The sequence below is a fragment of the Rousettus aegyptiacus genome, unplaced genomic scaffold (assembly GCF_014176215.1).
Source record: "Rousettus aegyptiacus isolate mRouAeg1 unplaced genomic scaffold, mRouAeg1.p scaffold_m13_p_13, whole genome shotgun sequence".
Taxonomy (NCBI): Eukaryota; Metazoa; Chordata; class Mammalia; order Chiroptera; family Pteropodidae; genus Rousettus; species Rousettus aegyptiacus.
This window is the reverse complement of record NW_023416288.1, coordinates 56,060,103-56,077,987: the sequence shown is the minus strand read 5'-3', so window position 1 is coordinate 56,077,987 and position 17,885 is coordinate 56,060,103. Positions and strand designations below refer to the sequence as shown.

At 43.6% G+C, this 17,885-nt stretch overlaps 1 protein-coding gene across 4 annotated transcripts in view; it reads right to left on the bottom strand.

Moving 5' to 3' along the window:
- Positions 1–10,893: 10,893 nt before the first annotated feature.
- KIAA1549 (KIAA1549 ortholog) overlaps positions 10,894–17,885 on the bottom strand; it is a 105,890-nt gene continuing 98,898 nt past the window's right edge. For 3 of the 4 annotated variants that reach the window (XM_016161856.2, XM_036230841.1, XM_036230839.1), the window contains exon 20: positions 10,894–16,601. In XM_016161856.2, coding sequence (XP_016017342.2) covers positions 16,347–16,601 — 255 coding nt within the window. In that variant the 3' untranslated portion in view covers positions 10,894–16,346. The remainder of the gene's footprint in view (positions 16,602–17,885) is intronic. The other variant, XM_036230840.1, reaches the window with a different exon arrangement.

Below are 17,885 nucleotides of genomic sequence, written 5' to 3'. Positions count from 1 at the left end.
TACAGACTACAGATGTGGAAGCAACTAGACAGAGAGGCAGAATGCGGCTCGCCGTGGAGCTCCCAGCCACGGGAGCGCAGGGCGGTTCCCCCTCCGAGACAGGACGTGCCAGGCAGCTTTCCCCCATCATCCCACGGCCCATCGCGGCTCCCCCCTCTCACATTGCACACTCCTCACCCAAGAACAGGTCAGGTGATGGAGACCGTCCCTTGGGAGATGTGACTGGAGGTGATGGATGCCAGACCCAGGGCCACACACGTCCTGTGCATTGTTCAAAGGCGCAGATCCCGCCCAGACTTACCTGTGTGAGGGGGAAGGGAATGCAGCCACTGGGGCCTCCCATGCAAGTCCTGGGGCAGCAGGAAGCCCTCTTCTAATAACACCCCTGTATAAGCCCACACTTCCCATGAGGCTGGGCACACACTGGTGGGGGGAAGAGAGGCGGAAGGTCACGTGTACACATTTTCCTCCCCAGCCTGCTTCCTGTGAGGCAGATTCCACCCCTGCCTGGCTCTGGATGGCCCGGAAGAGGACATGGCATGTTTGAGATGCCAATGCAGGGCATCCTGGGGTCTGGGGTGCACAGGAGAGTGGGTAGAGGGTAGGGATCAGGGGGCCAAGGCTACTCGTGCCCGCTGGGGTCGGGAAAGCCCTCTTAGGGTAGCTCAGGTAGTTCATAACTCACTCAGTTTTCCTTGAGGAATGTGCACCTTTGGAATTTGCATAGAAGCATCCCAAGTGCTGCTAAAACCTAAGAAAAAGAAAGGACACATAAGATGGAGCACTTGGCTTCCGTCACGGGCTTGCCTGGTACAAAACACACTTGCAGCGTAGCATGTTTGCAGGTGCGCTGTTTAAACTGTGCTGGAAAGGAGGGCTAAAGTTAAAAAACAGAACCTGATGACAAACAACCAATCACGGAAGACTGAGAAAGTGCCACTGAGGAAGGCAGCACAGAGCAGATGGTGACACAATCCAATGGACCACAAAGGCGGAGTCACGTGACCTCCACGTGCCAAGAGGCCATTCCTCTTCCCCACGAAAAAGACAGACCCGAACACGCAATGATCGTACTTATGACATGTTCGTTTCTATCAAGAAGGAACAGGAGTGAAAACGGTTCTATAAAGATAAGCGAATATCTATTTTCACTGGTTGAACAAACGGCTTCTCAAATTTTGCAATGTTGTCCGAAAGCAATATAAACAGGAACAATATATGAAGTACAGGGAATCATTAAATTATACTTTGGAGATGCTCGAATCAAACATTCTTTTGAAAACGGATTTACGAGCCATCAAGCCACGAAAAGACATGGAAGAACCACGTGACTAAGCGAAGGAGGCCCATCTAAAACGGCGACACACTGTGTGAGTCCAACCACATGGCATTCGGAAAAAGGCAAAACTGTGGAGACAGCAAAAAGATCAAATGGTTGTGGGGAGGAAGGGATGAAGAGGTGGAACACAGAGGATTTTGAGGGCGGTAAACCTATTCTGTACGATACAATCATGGTGGATACATATCCTTATATGTTTGTCGAAAACCAGAGCCTGTAGTTTCTCCCACTTATCTGGACATCTACACAGAGGATGTAGTTCATCACAGCTCTCAGTCCTTGTCACGCTGTCATCACTGGCCTCTGCAAGGTCCCTCTCATTTTACTCTTAATTCATTTTTGCCCCCATTCCCCTGCTCCCATCCCCTCAGACAACCAAATGGGTTTTGTAAGTGAAGAATTATTATAAGTTCGGGTGTTTTGGACTTACATGAACTAAACCTCCTCCTGCCTCTTACTTTGTTCATTCGACAGCAGAGTGTTTAAGATCTATTTACCCTGATTTGTCTGTATGTCCAGAGCTCCCAGCTGCGGCATAGAATTCCACCCTGAGTCCCCACGGTTCACTTCTCCATCACCTGGGAGTCGCATTCCCAGATGGGTGCCAAGCCTCACGTCCGTATCACACTGCCACGGAAATTCTCTTGTGCACCCTTTGTGGGCCTGTGAACATATTTCCTTGGGAAAGATCACCAGAACCAGTAATGCTGGGTCACAAAAGAAACACATTCTTAATTAAATTAAGTATTATGGAATAACCTGCTTGTGAAATCGGCATATGGAGAGTTCACTCGGTTGTCCCAGAAATTGAAATTGACTTTTCCATTGTTTCTTTCTATCTCCCTGGTCCAGGATAGACATCAGTCATGTCCATGCCTCACCCGAGAATAATGTACACAGCATCCCACTATCAGATATTGAGTTCAATTTACTGAACTCAATTTTATTTTGAATCTGAAGACAGCATTGCCATTGATTTGTATCTGTTAGCATTTTTCTTTTAATGCGATTTTTTGAAGGTTGGCTATAAATAAAATTCTAGACAAGTGTGCTTTTTTCCTGAATTAAAAAATAAAATATACTGTCCTGTCACTAGAGTCCTGGCTCCAGGGCTGATTTTTCACTTTTGGAGATGCCAGGATCATGCCAGGTTTGGAGAAATATGGAGAAACTGTTTTTGTGCAAGAGAGCCACTCAGCAACTGACATTGTTGGAATATGAGTGAGACCACAGTGTCCTTCCTAGAAATGAACCAGATGTTTCCGGGAAGTTCTGAAAGTTGGTCCTAGCAGCGAGGATGTACCACTGAGTGGGTTATGAGGCTGAATGACAAGCCATGTGACGTGCTAAAATGGTGGGAAAACCTCGGATGTGAGCTACAAGGCTCACGCTGAGGGTATTTCAGACTATTGTCATTCTATAAAACACTGGAATGTATTTGCCACAGAGGCAGGGGGTTTTGATCATTTAAAAAATTATTTAAAAATTTTAAAGTAATTTTCACAGACTTGAAATATCCGTGCAAGAGCTCAATTCTTCTAGAAGACAAATAGAACCTCCTATAGTGCCCCAGCATCTCCAATTTGCATTCAGAAAAGGCCGCTCTCCCCAGCCCATCTCAGGATAAAAGGTGGAAGGCAGCCACACATTAGGAGCAAACACACCTCTCACCTCCACCTTCCCAGGGCGATTCCCTTTGAAGAGCGCTTGGGGCTGGGGGTGGCCAAGAGCCAGTGGGTACGACCTTGTGGGACAGGAGGAACTGGCATATAAGGCAACTTGGATTTCCGCAATGGCCTAATGGTGACGACATTTAATTTTTTATATATATATTTTTTTTACCCAGAGATGTTTAGCTTAACGTTTAACGTGATGTACATAAATTATTTTTAAATGCATTGGTGGGTTTCAAATGAAGCCCAAGGAGATAGCATGTATTGGCCCAAGCTACATCAGTCTAAGTAGCTCAGCTTGACTAAAAAAAAAAAAGAAAAGAAAAAAAAAATCCTTTCCATGCTTGAAATTCTGCTTTAAATCTTTACCAGCAAGACTGCAGGGGATACTGGGACAATAGAGAATCAAAGAGTTGGAAGGGACCTTAGGTGCCAGCAGGGTCCCTCCTCTCCCTCCTCTCCCTCCCTCCCTCCTTCACACACACTTATCCACACCTCAAGGATGACCTGTCTTTGCTTGGTGACTTCCAATAAATCATGCTCATCACACTACGAGAACCCCTTAAAATCCATATATACTGAAAATATCCCCATCTTATGACCTATTGCTGATAATTCACCTCACAGAAAGATAACTCAAAGAAGGCTGGGAAATAGTCTGGAAAAATAACAGTTGTTTACAATACTTTGCTATTCTGGATAATGTAACATATTGTGAAAAGAACCCTAAATATCAAAGGACAAGTAATGGTTAGACAATATTACTATGGGACATAATGTAGATGTAAAATAATAACTATGAAAACTATGTGGAAACTTTTTTGGGTCAAATTATAAAATATTTAAACAGATGTATAAATATAGTTCTATCACTCAATGCTGATGAGGGTACCATAAGATGTATTCTGAAAAATGGATACTGGGGATATAAATTGGGCCAGATTTCCAAAAAGAAATCATTGCTAATATGGAATAAGACTCTTTCAATCTATTCAGACCATTTGTTTCAATAATTTCAACTCTAGAAATTTATTCTAAGGAAATAATCTGAAAATTAGGCAATTTATACACAAAGATATCGGACACCGTTATTTATAATGGCAGAACATTAAAAACAGTCGAATGTTTAACATTGGAGGACGGTTAGATTATGCAGAAAAAAAAATACACAGCCCTTTTCTCCATGTGAGGATGTAATAAGAAACCTGCAACCCAGAAACGCTCCCTCATCCTGCCAAGCTGACACCCTGCCCTCCGCCTCCGCCTCCAGGACTAATTACAAAGTTCACATTAAACGAGAGTGGTGAGGAAATCAGCAGTTTCTTTGTTGAAATGTTCAAGGAACCAGGAGTGCCAACCACAACATTTGTAAGAGAAGTGCAATCCGGTTGCTAAAAGAAAAAAAAGTTTTTAGTAAAGAAATAAACTCAGATGCATGGAAGCTATAAGACAAATAAATAATAAATCACACGAGAACTTGGAAAAATATGTATGTATAGACATAAAATGATGGATAAAAATGAGGCTCTAATGACATGAGAAAATGGTTATGACAATGCTAATGAAGAAAGGAGAGAAAATTATATATTTAGTATGTTCCTCAACTAGGCAAAATAAAATACATAGAGGGAAAATTCGGGCAGGGATTTCACCAAAGCGTGGATGGCTGTTTGAGTTGCACAGTAACCCTGGGCAGTACAATGGTGGATTATGTATGTCTGAGTCTCACGTGTGCTTGTGTGTTTCGCTGTGAATGAAACACCACCATATATCCCGGTTTCAGTCCACCACGTAAAAAGCTGTTATAAGGTCCTTGAACCACCTGTGATGCAGTCTAGTGTAATTTATAAGTGGACTTGCATTAGTCATAAATGTATATTGTAAGCTCCATGGCAACTGCTTAATGAAGTAAAAATTGAAGTAAAATGGATCTATTGACAGGGGAGAGAAGATGGAATGATATAAAATACCAAAGCAGAGAAGGTAGAAAAAGAGTGGAAGACAAAAAAAGAAATGAAAAACAAGGCCAATAAACAAAAACAGGAACAAAGATGGTAGACATTAACCCAACCATATCAATAATCACTTTAAATGTGAATGGCCTAAAAGACAGAGACTATCAGAATGGATTAAGAAACAAGACCCAACTATACATTGTCTACCAGAAACCCACCTTAAATATAAAGACAGAGACAGATTTAAGACAAAGGGATGGGAAAAGATATACCATGCTAACACTGATCAAAAGAAAGCTGGAGTAGCTATGTTATTTTCAGACAGAGCGGACTTCAGAGCAAGGAAATCTATCAGCAATGAAGAGAAGCATTACGAAATGATAAAGGGGCCAGATTTCCAAGAAGTCGTACCAATCCTCAATATGTAAACTCTTAACAACACAACGACAAAAAATGTGAGGCAAATACTGACAGAATTGCAAGGAAAAACAGATGAATCCATCCTTACATTTGGAGACTTCAACACCCCTCCATCAGTAACTGACAGACCCGGCAGGCAGAAAATCAGTAAGGACGGTTGAACTAAACAGCACCGTCAATCAACTGGATCGAATTGACATTTGCAGACTACTTCGTCCAACGACAGCAGATTACACATTCTCCTCACAGTCACACGGAACAGTCACCAAGGTAGACCCCATTCTGGCCCATAAAACTCACCTTAACAAATTTAAAAGAATAAACGCTACCATGTCAGTCATTATGTTACCCTAAATAAAACAGACACCATTAACCTGAATGTATTTTACTATCCATGGAAGATGAAGCAGACTTCATTTTTAAGCAAGCATAAAACTGGACAATTTATTGTGAATTAACACTTTGCTGCCTATTTAAAACATCCCTGAGGTTATAAATCTAAAGAAACGGTAACATACTGATTTGTATTTTTTTCTGGAACCAAAAAGTTTGTCAGTTTTTGCGTACCTACAGACTGTGCTGAGCCTGTGTTGTGTTCCGTCTTCCCTCCTTTGGACAAAAGGATAGCATCCCTGCCCGCACCGCCCTGCCCCGCCGAAGGCCAACTTGCCCCTTACGCTCTGAATCCCAGCCCCTCTCACTGTCTTCTGCACCCTCGGTAATAACCTCCCCGACTCCATGGGTCACCCGCAGCAGCACACCACACATCTGGGACCTGCCGCTTTATGGTTCCCAGATAGCAAATAAAAATGCAGACGTCTGGGTAAATTTGCAAGTCTGGTAAACAATAAATAATGTTTTAGGATGTGTGTCCCATGCACTATTCAGGATATTTTAAACTAAGAAGTGTTCCTGGTTTATCTGAAATTCAAACTGGGTTCCCCGTTTTTCATTGGGCAATCCTGTCATTTACCCTCTATCCCCATCTGCCAGTTACCGCCTTCTCTGCCCCCTTCTCAGCAAAACGTCTGAAGATTGTAGTCCTGATTTGCCATTCTTCCCATTTCCAGTTCCTCATCAAGGTCCTCGTCTTGTCAAGGTCCCCAGGACTTCCCCGTTGTTTATCTGTGGCCTCCCAGTTGGAGCGGAGGCTGGGGTTCTGTCTTATTCCCCAATGTAGTCTAAACTCCGAGCGCTTACCATGGTATATATCGCATAGCTTGTACTGAATATTTGTTTAATGAATGCATTCATGTATCAGTAATATCGCCATACCATCTAGTCAGTTTTCATTGAGTTTCTCTGCCGTTTCATGAGTCTCAGCATTGAAATTGAGACTGTTTGCTCTCACGTACAAGAAATATACCATGTTCTAACAGTAGAAGCAGACTTTTTTATAAATCATTTATATTTAAAACCATTCAAGTGTATTCGTAGCTACTTTTCCAAGACATACTAAACAGTATCTTTTCCTCCCTTCATTTTACAGCCTAATAAAACACAGTGGAGCAGGGGGTGGTATATTCCCCATCATACTGCCTCTGGGGAGAGTCTGAGCTGGTTTTGCTCAGTCACATCCATAGCAGCCGCTCCCTGCAGATGTCTAGGTCCTAACCTTCCACCTCATAGGCTCACGAGAGTCTTGAGAAAGGACGAGGTGGGCTGGGAGGCCTCAGGGCTGACACACGGCCCTTCTGTTGGGGGCCAGGTGAGGAACAAAATTAGTGCCATGGCCGGGAGGCAATGAAACTTCTAGAGAAATGGCTTCCCTGCACTGACCTACCAGGCCAAGACCTGCATTCTGTGAGGTGTTAGTTCTGTCTTCCAGAATACCATAAAGCAAGTCGATTCCCTTCTCGCAATAACACTTCTGGTATTTACAGAGGGCTGTGTCCCCTACAAGACTTCAAGCCTCAGGGTAAACACCTCGTTTCTTGATTACTTCTTCTACAAGACTTCACGCCTTAGGGTAAACACCTCGTTTCTTGATTACTTCCTCAAGCGACACAGTTTCTGGACCTGCCCTTCTGGTTCCCCTTCTCCCAGGCTTTCCGCCCAATTCCTAAACATTTCTTTCAAAATATGACATCTGTATTCTTGAAGTAACCAGCAGAAGAAACAGAAATTCTTATATTCCCTTGCTGGGGCAACGTATTTCTACCAATAGAGCCTAAGGCTTTGCTGATCTTTCAAACACCCCAATGCTTCTAATGGTCCCTAACATGCCAGCTGACACCCTCAACTCTTTCTATGAAGTCCTGTTAGACTAAATACATAATCTATCTTCTATGCACATTAATAGGTTTTTAAAACCTAGAAATAGGACTTTAAATTTCGTGATAATGAAATTTTGAATTTTTTTTTTTTGGCCTGCATTTCGGCCTGTTAATATCATTTTGAATTCTGATTGCCACCCATCACAATGCCATGCTTTCAAACTTTGTGGCACCTAAAACTTCAGCAAGTAATTTTGAACCCATTGACGTTAAGAGCATATAAACCATAATTAAGGGGCCAATAACCTTAATTATCTGGAAAGGGGTTGAGGCATGGAGGACTTTGTCAAAGGCCAAACCAAATAGCTGGCCCTGTGAAAACAGCTGAGATGCTACTCCTGGCTCATCCTCTATGTGGTCAATGTCGGGGAAGGAAAAGGGGTTCCTGCCGGGGCAGGAAATGCATTTTGAAGGACTGATGTGTATGCCTAGTTAGCCAGTTAAGGAGAGCCCCACAGTCAAGGAAAAGACATGGAGGCAGACACTTAACACCTAGCATTAAAGCCAAAGGCTAGAAACAAAAAATTGTTTTCTAGACCACGACTGTCTAGACATGAAGTCTTCTATCTCAGCTACAAACACTGGGAAGTCCCTGCAAACTTCCATAAACGTGAGGTTAATGGCAGTGCCTCACTGGAGGGCAGAATTAGGCACAAAGGAGTGTGCTCTCAAAGCCATCTTCCTCCGGTGGTTAAAAAAGGCTGTCAATCCTTCTTTCCAGTTTACATCCCGTACCAATTCCAAATCTTTGGCCCTCCTCCTAGCCCTCCCCCTGCCCCTGTATGATTTAAATCCAAATCAATAGCTTATTGTAAGATTAGAAGCAAATCATCCTGATCAGTCCCAATCACCAAAAAAAAATTAAATTGGCTATTTATCTTTAAAAACAACAACGACGAAAACAAAAACTTACTAAAAGCTTGATTGTAGTATCACTGATGGTGGAGTTCTAGTGGTTTTTATTTCATTCTGTTTTTGCTAATCTGCATTTTGACTAGGAAAGGTAGAGCAAAAATGGTTAGTTAATGGACTACATATAATAATATGATGTTCTGATTTAAATTTGGCTAGTTTTTTTTTTAACTTCACTCCTAATTTGTGTATTACATCTGTCCCACAAGGAATCCAAAAAGAACAGCATCAGGGAAATGTGAAACTGTAATCTAAACACATACTGGTTCTTGGACTTGAAATCCAACTCTCCTCTCTCAGAGCGTTTAGGAGGATCTGAGGGGAAGAGCTACTTCTGGGTTCTGCTAAAAACAGAACCCCCCTGCTGATCGTCAAAGGCAGCCACAGTGCAGAGCTACTGTGATGGGGGTGGGGGGCCAAAGTTAATATCCATTTGTACTAAAACATGGCAATCCCATTTTAGCTTTTAAGCTATTCTTTAAAAAAAAAAAAATCTCTCTGTACTGTTTCCTTTAGAACAATCTTAGAATTTTAAAATGTTGAACGAAACCACTGGTATGAGGTATATCATCACATCATAATTGAAATCTAAGTACTCACAATAAAGCATATTTTCAAGGTATTCATATAAACCATCCATGTGTTTTACGTTTCTGTAATGTTACCCTTTGGCACAATAACAACAAAGAGTTTTACGATGAAAATGTGGGTTACCTAGACTGTGGCTGTCATTTTTCAAATCCCCAACACCGGAGAAATCAAACACACACCACCCCTCTTTATTTACCAGAAGGGTGTAGCAGGGAGAGTATGGGAGAGCTTCAGAGGAAGAAAGTTATAAATCATGCACGGTCCAATAAAAACATTTCATTAACTTATCTAATTTCTCTTTGTATTCCCTATTGTTTCTTGTTTTCTTCTTACCTTAAGCTGTGTTTGGCGGGTGCAGTGTGGAAGAGTTGTCCAATCATGCCAAAAATATTTTAAATTCATATTCATGTCAACTCAGCATTCAGTGTCAGGGTGTGGAACCAACCTGACCCTTCTTCTAAGCCTTAGCTGCTTCTAGTGACTCCTTGTTCTTCTATCATTTTGAACCTATTTACAGTCAGCACATAAAGATTTCTTAGGCGAATGAGTTGTACCAGTTTGTCTACACTGTTTTTGTTTTTAATGTAAATCTGTATTTATTAAAACATAAGAGATATGTTAAAACTGTTACAATAATTAGTTCAGTAATGGATAAATATTGCCGTATCTGACCACTATATGTATATTTGTGATTTTAAATTCCTTTCTCTTTCAAGAATTTTTGGTTGTGTCAAATGTGCTTAAACTTTTACTTTTTTTTTTTTTTTTACATCTTTAAACACTTGAAATATATTTTAAATTGTTTCACAGTGGTCTATTTTGTCTAATTTAGGTTCAAATTCTCCTTTTGGTTGACCCTCGGCCCTTCATGAAGGCTTATTTTCTTCCAAGACTTACAGTTGTTGACTGTGGTTTCCGCTTCAGTGGGAGCTGGCTGCCTGGAGAAGCATGGAAGGTTCCAGGTTGTGGATGCCCAGGGCAGGCTCGTACTAGCCTCTGTTGAGGAGCCCATGGCTTTATCTATACCAGATTAATTTGTTTTTAAATTTTTAAATAATTTTAGATTTAGAGAAAAGTCACAAAAATAGTGGTGTCTCTACATACCTTTTACGCATCTTCTCCAAATATTAAAATCAAGTCGCCCATAGTAAAGCTAGCAGAATCAATAAATTAACCTTTGCACAGTACTGTAGACTTCATTTAGATTTCACCATTTTCCCACCAATTACCTTTATTGGTTGTTCCAAGAGTCTACCCAGGTTTCCAAATTTCATTTACGTTCCACTGCCCTTCATGGTTCCTTTTGCTTTTCTCAGTTTCGAGGGGTTCTTACTTTCTTGGGTTTTGTAAACAAGTCCAGGTTTACTCTCTTACCTTTTAGATTATACAGACTTTGATCTTCTCATTTATCTTTCTAGGTTGTAGCATTCTAATCTTTTAATTCCAAAATGAATCTGCTTAGCAGAAGCATCAATTTGATTGGTGGGCAGGAGTAAAGCAAAACTGTGAGGAGGGAATGGCACCAGCCAATGTGAGTGAAAACAATTCTGCAGACTGCACACGCTGCAGAGACTGCTTTCAACTCCATTCCTTGGAAAATGAAGGTACTAGGCATTCTCACCACGGACACAAAAAAACAGAGGATGAACAAAATCATCTCATCGAACCTTCACATTTTACAAATGAGAAAACTATCACATCACAAAGGAAATAAACAGAAAAGATCACTTGACACCAATTCATAGCATTTATTGACATTTCCATTTAAAATTCTAGGAAAGCTGTATAAATTGTAAACATGGAAACCAAACACTTGCATAAATTATTTCAAAAACTCTACAGCACATTAGAAAACAGTGCAGCTGCTAATCGAAGGGTAGAAACATAATCGACAAATAGAAGGGAGGATTCGATTACTAAATCATATACCCAGCCCGAAATTTAAGTGCCCGTTTGAGACCAGCAAACCATGATTGTCAAGTTCAAGTTGCAGTATTGATGCCACGAGCGGCTCAATTTACTCTGCGTTATTTTCGTACATTAACACTCATAGTCCTGGAATGAGAGTGCGGGAAGAGTCAGAACATGGACCTTGACGAAGCAGGAGACAAGTGGGCGTCCAGAGTGGCTCTGCTAAGCGATCTTTCCGGGGAGGGTAACACTAGCCCCGTCTCTGTGCTCCCCGGAGGATGCTCTAGAGGAGAGCAGCGTCGAGCCCTCTGGTGCTCAGAGCGACTGAGTTAACTGGAGGAGCTTCCGTTCCTCCAGCACCTCCTCCGTGGCCCACTGCTGCAGCAGGAACAGTACAGGGTGTCTGGCTTGCACTTGGCCCTGTACTCTTCCTAACTGGCACACTGAGGGAGTCAGGTTACGAATGCATGAAGTCTGATGGGCATGAGACTGTTCGTGATGCTCCACGCTGTGCAGAATGGCACCGTGGAATTGACTACAAGACCCATATCGCTTACATCTTTATCTCTGTCCTTTCTACCAATTCATCCTTCCTTTAAAAGTGAAGTGGCCCCAGAGTAGAAAAACGTGGAGGAAGAAGGAAAAGCGAGCCGCCCGCATAACCATCTACCCTGTGGGAAACAGATTTGGCCTCCAGATCCTCCGATTACAACGGACGTTCACGCCTTCTCTCGCTTGCTTGCTGGTCGCCACCTTTGTTTCTTGTTCCAAAGGCATTCAAACATTCTTTTCCTAAATGTCAATGCTGCTGCATGTCCTCAAGACAAATTCTCAAGCGTACCATTACACATACAAGCATGGAATGAGGATCGTACCATGAGGTTTCGGTTTTCAAGTCTTTTCAATACTAGACAAAGGAGTCCTAGTTTAAACACCGACAATCACCCCGGAAATATCAAAAGAAACCTGAAATGTACACACTCTTTGTTCACTAGGTAATAAGTGTAGGCCTGTGACATTTTGAGCACCTTACAGCAGCTGCTCACAGAAACCCCCTCATCTGCTATTAGGAGATCTGTTAATGTGTTGGAGACTAAATGTAAAAGTGAAGTTCAAGTTACCATCCCATAAAAATGTTCTGTGGTCAACGATCTGTTCGCGGGTACAGAAAGTGGACTTGCGCGCGCTCCTGTCTGGAGAAATGTGGATAAGCGGGCCCTGGAGGCTGGCTTTGGAGACTGGCCTGGAGGTAGAAATGAAATGGCTAAAACTCAACATGAGCTAAAGTTAGTGGGGGAGTTAAGACTGGAGGCCTCCTTCCCCGTGCCCCGAACAGTCACCAGCTTTCCTCCCAACAAATTCATTCGGGTCTAACGATCCGGTGTGAAGGGGATGGAGATGTTTATTTATGATTAACTTGGGAGTTACTGCGAATGCAAATCAGTGTCCGAGTGGTCGGTTCGGCCACTGGAGCACTCAGAAGCCGTGCAGACGCAGTAAGCGCTGACCCTGTACACAGTTAAGTGGGAGGCTCATAAAGCACGGAATGAATTGTTTTGGCCCGAAGCCTTCAGGCGGACCTTCGCCTGTGCTTTGCATCGCAGGTCTTATGCCCTGAAAAGTCTGGTTGGTAAAAACCCGCAATGTGCTGCTCGAAAACCACGTGCTACCAAAATCAAAACGTAGTCTGGTAGTAAATAAAAATCAGAGAAAAACGTGTGGGTGGCTGTAAGGAAGTCAAATATATTTATTTAGAACCACTATGCTCCACGGAGGGTTTAATGTGGCCATGTGGCTGACCGCCGAGATCTGTGCTAAGCAGTGGAGCAGGTGGGGGAATCCTTACCATTATTTTCATACTTTACATGTGGTACTTCGGCAGCTCTTGCTGCTCTCCCCTTCCCCTCGGAATGGATCTCTTCCTCCACAGACCTTCTTCACAGGCTTGGTTGTTTTCTCGCTGTATTACTGCAAACATATACTCATCCTCCTCTTATAAAACTCCCCAAACAGTGCAGTTAGGAATTCTGTCCCCACAAAGTAGCAGATCAGGATCAAGTTCATTTTCAAGGACAGCTTCGCCCACTTTCCACACCCCTCCCCAGACCCACACCATCTCGCCACGTGCCTGGCCAGCTCCTCTGCCTTCATCGGAGCAGCCCCCGAAGGCGACTTCTACCCAAGGTCTCATTTCCAAAATGCACAACTTCCACTTCTTCTTCTGAGTACCTAATGCACTTGTGTGTCTTCGACAAACTTTAGATGTTTAAACCACGTCATTTACGTGTGTCTTCCATCTTTTATACCTGTCTGTGTTATCTCGGATTCGAAGATCTCAGAAGGCAGGGTTCACATGTGACATACTTGGGGCCAGAAACGGCAGAAAGATTGAAAGCAGAAAGATTTTTAGTAAATGCTGTTTGGAAGTTAACGGAGAAGGAAATGGATTTAAAGCAAAACAGGAGAGAGGAAGAAGAGTCACCCGGAGCCTTTAGTTGTGCTCCGGTTACCGCCACACGAACTCATTCACCCGCGGATCGCGGTGTATCAGAACGTCCACCCAGTATAGTCATACGGATCATGCTTAACGGTTTCACAGTGCTATATGCTCCCTCCTCAAGGGATGTTTGCACCCACGCTCACGCGTGATTCTCGCGATGAGAAATCCGGGGGCGGAGGGGGTGATCTGTCCTCGTTTGGCTGATGGGGAGAATGAGGCTCAGAGAAGGCACCTGACGCAGTGAGTTCATCCAAACAATCTTCTCTAAAAGTCTGACTCAAATGTACAGCTCGTGTTACTGTTACTAGAATTTTGAAAATAAAGGGAAAAGACAAGACATAAAATGTGACTTCGTTTTAGAGTATTGCAGATAAAAGCAACTCCGCGGCACAGATGACGGACATGAAGACCTTCCTTTACAGCAGATCCCATCAGCTGAGTGTGTGAAGACCACCCTGGGTGTGAAGCTCCTCATGACAGCTAGTCTCTTCTGAGCTCAGTGATTCATAGAAGAGGCAGGTGTTTAGAGAAAACAAGGGCAAACTGAGTGTGCTTTTCGACAGACGAGAGTGCTTGGGATCCCTCAGGCCTGCTCACCCCCACGTATATGTTCTCTTTGGCCTTGACACTGGTTTAAAAGTGTATCAACTCCAAGGACAATACAGGTGGAATCCTTCTATGCTAATTTGAAAGGCATCCAGATCACAATTGCAGTTCCTTTAAAAGAGAGGCCCGTGTCTGTCCTGTACAAAGGAGATGCCTGTGTTTGCACACTCTTTGTGCACACACTCACCACACGGAGCAGAATGGGAGAAGGGAGGGCTGGCAGTTAGTCCACTTGCTGTCAAGTCCACGACTTGAAGTCACTGTAAGGTGTCCGTAATACAATTCTGCTTGGATATCTGAAATTCTTAATAAGATTATTCAGGAAACCTGGTATTTTTGAGTGACGTACAAAGAGAGTCTTCCACTCTGGGTATTTAACCAAGACCAAGAGGTAAGAAATCAAGCCCCAAAGGGGTCTTCTCTCCCATGCTCTTTGGACCCTGTGATGACAGCCTGAATAGCACTCTTTCCTTAACTTAACATCCTCGAGAGATGGAGCCTCTCACAAGCCTCCTCCCTCAGAGATGTCCGGACGAAAGATGGCTGCACTTGAACGTCTCAGAACCAACTTTCCCTGAACTCTAGGGCTGTCCAGAGGCTTAATGAAAGAAGAGCTTGCTAAAATGTGATTCTGGGACAATGATTCCATGCGGAAACCTATCTTAGTTGCTTCAGGATTCTTCATACGTGACACCAATTTTGATTAGTCAGAGCCCCAAATTCTGTTTATCTCCTGTTTAAAGTATTAATTGATCTAATAATAAAAGACTCGGAGCAGAAATGTTATCTATCTCTGCTTTCTGAGTGTCACTAAGGTACTAGAAAGCGGAATGGCCCTTGTTGTTGTATTCCTCACGCTAATTGGGGAAGAGGGGAGATGCTGTCGTTGGGATCAAACCTCAAGGGAGGTGATACCTCAGTCAGGCCCGAAGCACACAGATGGTTTTAACAGTCACTCGGCAGGGCTGAGCACACTGAAATCGGAAGTCAGGGAAAACTGTCTCCTCTCCCATGTCCTCAAAGGTCATCTTCACACTTCTGTCTCGTGCACAGACAGGCTGACAAGAACTCGCTTCCATCTGCAGGTCTTGGGAACACACAGAGAGCACGATTACCGGGGACGCAGTCATGAATCACAATCTGGGGGTCCCCAGGAATGATGCAATGTAAGTTTTACTTAAGTAAGATCTGTCATTCAAACACAATTCGTGAGAAATTCATCGGCAAAGGACAAGGATGGGTGGGGACCTCCTGAAAGCCTCATTCTGTGGGACTGGCCTTAATGATGACACGTGTTGAGAGGGGCACCCCACTAATGAACAGCGAATACAATCGAGAATGTAAATCTAAGCTTTGATATGTATTTTGAAAAACCCCATAAACATTACGCTTCTCCCTCCGCCATTTGGGAGGGATTTTTTCTTTCTCTCTTTCTTTCTTTCTAGAACAAAACGAAACCTTCAACATATTCTTCCACTGAAAAAGCCAAAGTTGCATTTCACAGACAAAAAGGTGAAGGGCCGTTGGAGCTGTAGCACCAGAAGTCGAAGGAACAGTGCAGGCGATGGCTTCGTTTGGAATCATCGGGCTCTACAACCTATCGGTTTGGTTTCCCACTAGTAGCTTTTTAAATTCCCGAACAGTCTTAGCATCCTGGGTGTTAACATGACTATCAAAATAAGTTCCTATGGAGAAAAAGAGGGAAATATGCTGTTAATAAAATGTCTTCGAATCTCTCTTCTCAGAAAACAAAGCAGCGGGTCCACCATACAAACCAGCCTGAATCAGAACTTCCCGCGGAGATGCAGGATTCCCTTCATCCCTACCCCGTCTAGACATTTTCGGCTTTCACCTTGAAAAAGGAGACTTAAGAATTTTGTGAGCTTAGGTTTGTGGTTTGTCTTTCGTGAGGTGCTGCTGGCTTTTAGCCAAAAGTACATACATTTCGACTGGACCCACGTGGTCACAAAATTGCCAACTTATTGAAAGCATCGTGAGCTGTCACGTGACTTGTGGCATCTTCTAAAGTTGCAACTTGCTCCCTTCAGCAGGCGCCGAGCCCAGGAGACGCTTGTCCTCTGACGGACACCCACTCTGTTGGTTTCCTCTTGGTCTTGCTTCCACGGGAAGCGGATACTTGGCAAATCTGCAAGGCGAGGCCGATCAGCTGTGGAAGTTCTGCATGGTGGTCTGTTTCTGGGACAGCCGCAGGAGCTCCTCGCGGATGGCTTTGATGAGCGAGGCCGAGGAGTGGCCGGGCTGGAGGTCTTCTGTGGAGCTGGTGGCGTAAGCCAGGCTGGCGCCCTGCAGCCCCCTGTGTGGGAGGTTCCCGGGGGGAGCTGAGGGCTCCCTGCCTGAAGTCCTTGGCACCTGGAACAGCGGTGAAGAAGAATACTCTTGATGTCCGAGCACGTGTGGCTGAAAAACATGGCAGAGGTTGCTGTACTTCCCACGCAAGAACAGGACGGAAAATCAAACTTGAACTGGCAGCGGGCATGCTCCCAAGACTTCGTCTGCCCATCTCCCACCCGACAACTCAGCCCTCCGTTAGGGTCCCCTGGGACTGGACTGGAGGGTGGTAGCTGTGGCAAAATTGTTCAAGGGAGAGCTGTCCAATGAAGAAACCCTTGAACTTAGGAGGTACCTAATAAATACTTGCTTAATCTCACTGGTCTGCACCTGTGTGTCTGGAAGGGAGTGTCCTGCTGGGAGAACAGGAAGGGACCAGGAGAGCTGGAGAGGGAGGGGGGTCTGGAGGACCCCATGGAGGTGAAAGGTCGGATGAGGATATCTGACAGTTGGGAGAGATAAGCAGGTACCAGCAGAGGCACTGACAAGGGGAATGACGGACTTCGCCTGGTGCTGGGGCCCAGGGAGGGTGTGCATGGGTTCACGTCCTGGGACCATGGAACAAGAACGAGATCACAAACTCATCTTTCATTTCATCTATCCGTCTGTGAGTCTGTCTATAGAGTGCTCTGTAGAGACTTTTCTTTAAAAAGGTATCACTACTAAGACATACAAGTTTTGCTTATATTTGCAAAACATAAATTGGGCATTTGTTTGACAAGAGTTATAGATTTTGGTGATTTTAAAAATATTTTTTCAGTGAAAAAAATCTTCCTTTGCACATACACACAAAATTTCTGGTTTCGCTTACATTAAGAGTAAGCTATTAGCCTGCATGCAAGCCCTGGAATATTTCCACACTTCACTTTTCCAAATAGTGATGGAGAGGCACTCTCAGGTGAACATTGGATTTGACGTGGAACTAAGCTGGGCACGATGAAGTAGAAAAAAGAAAAACGTCAGCGAACATAGAGCAGACACCTGAGAGTACAACCATATCCTTTAGAGGAAAAATTATATCCTACAGTTAAGTTCCTTTCACTGAGTAAACGCATCCGGCCATTAAAGGAATGTAGCGTGTCTGCTGGAAAGACACGTAAATGCAATGAAAGTGGTGGCATAGTGACGAGGATAAAACAAAAAAGTATCATTTTGGTTCGTATTTTCAAATTCATATATTTATTGCCATGAATATAAAATACTTGAGGAAAACAAAGGAGAGCAATTGTAGAAATTACCTGTGCTCATATTCTGCTTTTATAAAACAGAAACCTCCGAAACAAACCCTATGCCTTGAAAAACCCCAAATTGCATCCGTATGGCAAGAGCGTCTACCCGTGGTGGTCAAGACAG